Source organism: Poecilia latipinna, unplaced genomic scaffold (genome assembly GCF_001443285.1).
Source record: "Poecilia latipinna isolate Pla-1442-1.1 unplaced genomic scaffold, P_latipinna-1.0 Scaffold1637, whole genome shotgun sequence".
Lineage (NCBI taxonomy): Eukaryota > Metazoa > Chordata > Actinopteri > Cyprinodontiformes > Poeciliidae > Poecilia > Poecilia latipinna.
In genome coordinates this window covers 109,765-117,657 of record NW_015114253.1, presented here as the reverse complement: position 1 = coordinate 117,657, position 7,893 = coordinate 109,765, and the positions used below count along the sequence as shown (strand labels likewise).

The 7,893-nt window shown below is 40.2% G+C and overlaps 1 protein-coding gene across 2 annotated transcripts in view; it reads right to left on the bottom strand.

Annotated features, from left to right (window-relative positions):
* Nucleotides 1-1,593: 1,593 nt before the first annotated feature.
* The window catches only part of LOC106964194 (transgelin-like), an 11,374-nt gene continuing 5,074 nt past the window's right edge, over nucleotides 1,594-7,893 (bottom strand). Inside the window, exons 2-6 of one of the 2 annotated variants that reach the window (XM_015059557.1) lie at nucleotides 7,308-7,431; nucleotides 3,371-3,557; nucleotides 3,098-3,269; nucleotides 2,895-2,997; nucleotides 1,594-2,809 (exon numbers count right to left, since the gene is read on the bottom strand). In XM_015059557.1, the coding sequence (XP_014915043.1) occupies nucleotides 2,656-2,809; nucleotides 2,895-2,997; nucleotides 3,098-3,269; nucleotides 3,371-3,550 (609 nt within the window). In that variant the 5' untranslated portion in view covers nucleotides 3,551-3,557; nucleotides 7,308-7,431 and the 3' untranslated portion in view covers nucleotides 1,594-2,655. Of the gene's footprint in view, nucleotides 2,810-2,894; nucleotides 2,998-3,097; nucleotides 3,270-3,370; nucleotides 3,558-6,854; nucleotides 6,939-7,307; nucleotides 7,432-7,893 lie in introns of those variants that run through there. The other variant, XM_015059558.1, reaches the window with a different exon arrangement.

Here is a 7,893-nt window from a genome sequence, read left to right as displayed (position 1 = left end):
TCCATGCAACAATGACTCCTTTTTCGGAAATTGCCCCTGCTTTCTGAAATCCTTCTTAGTCTTACCCCATCCCATGTCTGACCTCAACCCCTGTACTCTCCCCCAACTCCATCTGGATGTTTCTATTTCTGAAATAACACTTTGTTGCTTTAGAATATCTTTTCTTATCAAATGTTGCTTTGTCCTATTTTTTTTTTTGTGCTTTCCTCCCAGTTTTCCTTTTGTCTTTGTCCCTTCTCTGAGCTGGTTCAGGCTGAACTTTGCTTGAACAGATCTAAAAGTGAAAATAGTGTAAACAGAACCTTGGCAGGAGAATCGGTATTCCTCCTCTGAATCCCCCTCTGCTTTTTCATCTTGTTTCATCCAATCAGGCAAAGTCCATCATAACACCCTCCTGCTTGCCCTCTCCTCCGGGCTTTTGGGGAAGTTGTTTTCTTTTTGTCAGATCTCATCACATCTGCTGTTCTGTGGTAGAGATCCGGTTCAAGTTTAAAGCGGTGGTTGCCACGGACTCGTTGCTTCACCCGTTGCTACCACTTGATCATGTTGTCCACGGTCTACCAGCCAGAGAAGATTGTGTCCGTTTCCTTAAAGCTTTGTGACAAAAAGCACCACGCTTTTTAAAGAATCATATTTAGAAATTAGGCTTGGTTGCAGAAATATATGAGCTCTAGTTTTAGGTGCAATGATGTGTTTTGTCAAAGATCTACAGCAGCCTGTTATGAGTCAAAACACTTAGATGTGCATTTTTCATCGCTAAAAGTTCACTAATAGTGTTTCAAAGTGGGCAAATGGTAACATCAATCGATTCTCAATAGGCGAGAGTTCAGACCCTTTGCATGAAGCAAAACGTAGAACAAGGGACAGGAAGTGCATGATCTTGTATTTCATAAAGTCTTCCATTGCTAAATAATGGAGACTTTACTTCACATGATCTGCTTTTGGAGGACTGCAATTTCCTTTTCTTCATTTCTGCTCTGATGTGCACCTTCAGCTGTGAAACCCTTCATAGATAAGTTTGTTCAATCAGCTGAATTAACCACAGATTCAAATCAAGTAAAAAAAATCAGAAGCGCGATCAGTGGAAACCTGAACACATCTGTGCTTAGTTTCTAACTAATAAAGAATGTGAATACTCGTTTTCATTTTTAACATTTGATAACTCAAAAATGTTTTCAAAGGCATCACAGGTTTTGCTGTGTAGAGCTTTTTGTTTAGAGAAAACATGTAGAAGTTGGATTTTAGCACTTATTGGAACAAAATAAAGGGTGTGAATATTTTTGGGTGTCAATCACTTTTTTAAATCTTCAGCCAAGTTCCAGCACAGACTCAAAATTGCTCCTGGGCAAGTAATGGGTCACATATCCTGCAATTTACTTTGTTTGCTCTCTTGCTTACATTTTTCTCCATGCTGAATTATAATATGATGACCTTTGTTTTATCTCAAAGTACTTTCACACCTCAGACATCCAAAAACACTTATCACTGCCAGAAAGTCAACACTGGAAGTATGCAGATGGTAACATGGTGTCTAATAACTCAAACTGTAGCTTCTTGCGTTGCAAACGTAAATGTATTACTCAGACATTGGCATGTCCTTGAATGCACCACCCAGTGAAGTTTTATTGATTTTTTTTTTTTTTTTTTTAAAGAGCTGCGTCCTGGTTACAACAGAGAGGAGAACAGAGAATTGATTGTTGCTCGACATATTTTCCAGCCACATTGAAAGATACAATCGTAAATGTTTGCATTCACAGAACTTTCATTCGATTTTCTGTGGAGAGGTTGTGAACCGTCAATATCTTACCAGTAGGAATTATTTCTCTGCAATTTCTCAGTGGATAGCCTTTCCTGTAGCTAACAGTTAATCCAGATGGGGCCAAAATCAAAGTGGATTGGTGCCGTCTTCAAATAACTCCAGTCTCACCAGGTAATGCAAAAGCCATTTTGGAAACATTTAAACCACCATCATGTTTGCATTAGACTTAATCTACATAGAAGCTTATGGTTCTGAAACCATTGCCATGTGAAATGCAAAGTGGTTTTACCAAGTTATACTTATTACACAATAATTTTGTAAATGACAGGATAAATCTGTTATTGTAACAGACCACCAACTCATTGTTAAAAAAAACTCTGTAAATTAATCTAATGCAAATTTGATTCTAGTTTGAAGATTTACAAAATGGCATTTGCATAAAAAGTAGATTTGAAATTAGAGCCACTTTAAGATGGCAGCTCTCCATTAATATTGGGCCCACTCTGACTAGCAGTTAGCATTAGCCTCCATGGAAACTAATCAGATGAAAACTTTAAGTGCGTTACCCATTACAGGCAAGATGGTATTTGTTCACAACTTTCCCACAGAAACCCAATTTCAGAAGTTTAACATACTCCCTCTCGGGTTGTGAATGAAACTTAATCGATTTAAAAATGTAATTCACAAGAGACAGGCAGCTATAAATCTACAATGTACCAAGCTTTAGAAATCAGCTTAAGGTCTATGTAATATGTGCTCAGGTTCTCTTTGGTCCCTAATTTGGTCCAGTTTTTCCTGACCGGTAAGGTCAGTTTTCTCCTCACGGCCAAAGTCAGTCACAGCTTCTCTGTCCCTCCTGGTAGAACCTCTGAGGGCCGTATGAGACCCGCCCTGCTTCAGGGGTTAGGGTTGATGATCTGCCTCGGCCGTCCGTAGCCCGTCATACCAGCTTGAGACGCTCCTCGATTTGTGCCCATCTGCAGGCCGATGACGTTCCTGCCTTCGTTCAGCTGGTCCTCTGAAAAATCTCTCTTGTTTTCCTGCGACTTCCTGCACACAGACGAGCACAACTCTCAGCACCTCAGGCTTTTTTGTCTGGATTTAGTCACAAGGATAATAAAAGTGTTAAACTCACTTGGGGAACCAGTTAGGATCTCCTTTGTAATTGCCATCATTCTTGGTGACAGCCAAACTTCCCAGGGCCAGCAGGGTCCTCTGAACAGCAGCCAGGTCTTTGCCTGCAAATATGCAACAGTCCCATTTGAACACATTCAAGAGGAAGAACATTTATACTATAATAATTCTGCTAAAACACTTCAGGTGTCTGCTGATTCTTACTTTCATAAAGATCTACAGTCTGGAACATGTCCGTTTTGATGACTCCATAGCTTTCTGCAGCTTTAAGGAACATGGAAATTTGCTCCATCTGCTTGAAGGCCATACTGGAGGTTTTAATGGCCTTAATTGGTTTGTTGGCTCCATGCAGGCTGTTTATGAGCTCACACAGTACCTAAACACAGAAGGAAACAGATCCCTCTCATTAACGCTGCCACCAGTGTGATTTACTAAGTTCTATTTAGATAATTACATTCCTGCAGACTAAACACTCACACATCCATCCTTGAGCCACTGTTGGAAGCCAGTCTTGTCTTTCTCGGGCTCTTTAACGCCGGGGCCACACTGGGCAATAATCCACTTCACCAGCCTCTCCTCCAGTTCCGGGTCGTACTTCTTGTCAATCTTGCTCTGAACCTCACGGCTCAGGCCGTACGATGGACCCCTGTTAGCCATATTGGTCCTGTTGGGTGTCAATGAGAGAGTTAGATAAGCTGGTAGTTCATCAACCTTACGTCTGCGCAGGATGGCGTGTCCATGTTATTGCAGCATTTGCAACCAAATGTTTGCACTGTGCACACCCAAAGCCCAAGATTTCTATGCTATTTGGGATTGCATAACTTTCTTTTGTAGTTAGCATTAGACAAGTTTCTTTCAGATATGCAATACCTTGCAGAAGTATTTTGTTCTCACTCCCCCCCCCACCCCACCCACCATTTTGGAATGTCTGTACCTTTAGCATACACTTTTTTTTTAATCTTTGAAGACATTAGAAAAATCTGTTAAATGTTTGCAATAAGCCATATAAAACATGTGGAGTGTTTTATAAATGAACACTGCAAATCACTGAACACATCATCCTCTTGGTGTGACATGGTGGTGGCTGCATCATGCTGTGGGATGCTTTAGCTTAGCAGTTTCAGGAAAACTGATCAGTGCATGGTTTGATTCTGTAAGAAACTAGAGATTGGTTCACTTTCCAGCAGCACAGTGACCGAAAGCAAACAGCTCCATCTACCAAAGGTTTAGATCAAATACTTATGAGTTGGAATGGCCCAGTCAAAGTCCAGATCTAAATCCAATTGAAACCATGTAGCAATATACTAAAATTACTCAAGTGCACTGCTCATCAAATCTGAGATTGAACTACTGTTTGACTAAGATTCACACTGTCAGATTTAAACAACTTGTGAATTCAGATTTTTTATTTTTAGATTAGAGTTTTACAGAATGCAGTCAGAATGCACCAGAAGCGTACATGCGCTTTTGAAAGCCACTTTAAGCGCATATATTAAACTATAAAGATAAAACCAGTTGCTCTCTCAATAAAAAAGGGAAGAATGAGGAACAATGAATCCTCTGGAAACTTTATAGGAATACAGTCTGCGTCCTCTTCTACAATACAAAAACACATTTAACTTTTGACTGTAAATCATGTCCAAGACAATGAGTGGTGGTGTTGTCATTATCCAGGCCATGGCAGTGTAATTATCCAACAAACACGAGAAAATTAAAGTGATGGATGTCTTGCGGATTACAACCCGGTTGCTCTCTGCAAGTAATTGTGGCTGGCCTGTCTCACTTATTAATGCTGTATGAACTTCCTGTCGAACCGCCCTGCTCCCTGCATCCTGTTTGCTCACTCTGCTGTCACTTCCTTCCCCCCTTCCTGACAAAAGTAGCTATGTGTACAGAGGACTCTAAACAAAACACTATGGTCGTCACTATGGGAACAGGTTTCAAAATGACAAACGCTGCATTCAGCCCGCTAAATTGTAACAATACTCAGCCTGTGGGGAAGCAGGTCAAGGATGCAAAACCCTGCAATTTCTGGTTTTTCATGACCGACTCCAGATAACATGCACATAATTAGAAGTGATGGGAAAGTCTTCCTGTTTTTTTTGTATTTGTTAAATAGTGCACAGATGAAAAGTGATGTTTTGTAAGTAAATAACGCAAGCATGCGCTCGTGGGTTTTTACAAGAGAATTGGCTTTAAATTTGATCCATGAGACACATTAGGTTCTCTGGTACAGAAAGACACACCTATTTTGTCCATTGCAACACAAAACACTCAGACTTGCACAATAAGTGATGATAGCTTGACGTATCATCCTCACAGAAACAGCTAAACATCGTCTTATTTTTTTTTCTGGTTTCAGTGGTTACACCACCAGATGGATCTCTTCCTGTCCTCTAAATTATTCCACTAGTTTGTTGCAACAAGTGTAAAAAAAATAAATAAAAAAAATCCCAAAGCCATCTAAAGTGTGTTTCTCAATCGGAGGCGTTTCATCAGAGATGTTCTGGCATGCCCGGGTTAACAAGCTGCAGCTGCAAACATCAGGACTTATTCTCAGTGAGAAATTGAGGATGACAAAGTCAATGTAAACTCTCAGATTACAAGGCACTTTTTGAGCAAATTGCATTGTTTCCAAGCCAGTTGTGTGTTTAAGTGTCAGACTGGGGGATTTAGAAATGTTTCATGAGGATCTTTGCTCCTTAAAAAACGGGGAGCAGCTGCTGGGAACATCTTGTAATCAGTGACAGTCATACCAACTCTGCTGCCAAGGTCACCGAGGACATCTATACATTTTTAAGTGTTTAATCGTGTTCAAGTTTAGTGTGGCTTTATTTTAAAGCGTGAGCAAACAAAATGTGTAGACAAGGAACAATGAGATTTTTGAAGAAGCAAATTTAGTGCAGTTTTATCGTTTCAGCATCAAGTGCTGAAAGAAAAATGTACAGGATTTTTTTTCTTAAAAAAAAAAGCACCAAAAGTGTCAAAACCAACATTATAGATGTTGAATCCATGAGAGAAAATATTAGAGCTTATTTAGATTTAAAACCCACAACGTGTTGAGTTTCTTTTTATCCATCATTACACTTTTAGTGTAAAAAAAAAAAACAATGTATATAGTCAAACTTTCTGCTGAAGTTCATTTAAGAGAGCTCTTAGTTTTTGTTTCATAGCTAAACTTTCATTCTTATAAGGAGAAGTCTTTCAGGCAGCTATATTCAGCAACAGGTGGGAGAGGGGCTATGCCATTATTCTATGTTGATTACACCCAAATGAAAAAACAATCTGAAATTTTAGACATATTGTACAGAAGAGGATTATGACTAATCTCAGTCTTGTTTATGCACCACCAAGTTAATTTAGTCTTAAAACTCAAAGGGACACGCTTTCAGGGTGGATAAAGTGCGCTTTTGCAATCCTATAACAGAAGAAATGGTTATGCAATTATTTTTACATGGCAATATAAGTGACACACCCAAGAATGTTATTTGGATTATGAGACAATCAGAATCCAGATTATGTTTTTTTTGTGGCACTAATCGTCTCCCGTATCGCTGTTAGTAAGTCAAAATGTAGAAGCGGTGCAAATCCATTTCTGTAAACTGGTTCTGAAACCATAACCGTTTATACTTATGGTTTCAAATCACGAGTTATGAGTTTACTGAAAGTTCTCTATAATTGATCAATATGCAACAGAGCTGCATCAAGTCATTATTGAAAGTTAAATCTCGCCTGCTCTTCTATCAAATAAAATGACAAATTCATGTGTACACATTTGTTCCTGGTGTTAAACACATTTCCACCAACGTTTGTCTGAAGATACTTCTTTATACCTGAAACTCAGAAGACCCTGTAGCGGTCTTGCATCTGCGAGACCGTTGCTTTCATTTCCACCAGTGCTCCCATTCTCGTGTCATAACTTGCAATCTTCTGTCAAACGAAACGTTTCACAACTGACTTGTTGTTGCAACAGAGTTTAAGATCACATAACAGAGCCAAGTAAAGGGGCCGATATCAGCTTTTGTTTAATTTCTGCCAGACCCGATTTCTCACACTCACAATAAGAAAAAAAAACACCTCATGTTTGACATGAGGCACATAATGGATAATGTTCTGCATTTACTTCCTGAATTAGACGCTTGCGTTTCAGTGTGTGAAGCGAACGATGGTTAAAACAGACAATTCCAACTTGAAGAGGTTGAACCTGAAGGAATACATGAACATTTTCTCCAAACCTGTGCATAATTAAACGGTGAAGGAAAGGAGGAATGAGTGCAAGAAAGAGGGTGGGGTGCTTGAATTATTGAACTCTTTTCATTCTCCCTGTATGGAATAACCCACAGCAAACAAAAAGGAATCTGAACTACCAGAAAGATCTCGGATTGAAAAGGAAAACCCAAGCGATTTTACTCACGTTGTGTTGTAGCTTTCAGGTGGATAGACGTGAACTTGGCCTTGTGCTGCTGTGTTTTCCTGTTCCCTCCACGGCTCGGTGCAAAGTGTACTGCCAGCAGAAATACAGCAACACCTCCTCCTGCCTGTGACAAAAGAGAGAGAGCGAGCAAACAGTTACGCCTTCAGACCCTCTCATTTCACTCCATGACCCGCCCAGAAGGCTCCAACTTTGTTTCCTCACTAAAATTGAAATTCCTTATTTAGGAAAAGGACAGGAAGGGGGGGGGGGGGGATTAAAAGCAGAACATGTGACTTGAGAGCGTGGTGTGGTCGCTGAAAAGAATTCTCCAAATTTCCCACTCAACCACAGGAGAACAAGATGGGATTAAGCAGGGGAGGCGAGGCAGGGGCGATAACATCCTCCAGACGGGAGAAGCTTAAGGAGCAGAGAGAAGGGAGTTGCTGTAATTAAAGAGCGATGAAGCACATGTGGGAGATTATGCACCGCTTTAGTTGAAGTCGGTGGTGTTTGTGGTTCTTAAAAAGCTCGTCTGAAACTAAAACAGAGAACCGGGGGCTGTGAAACGGAACCCCCCCCCCCCCCA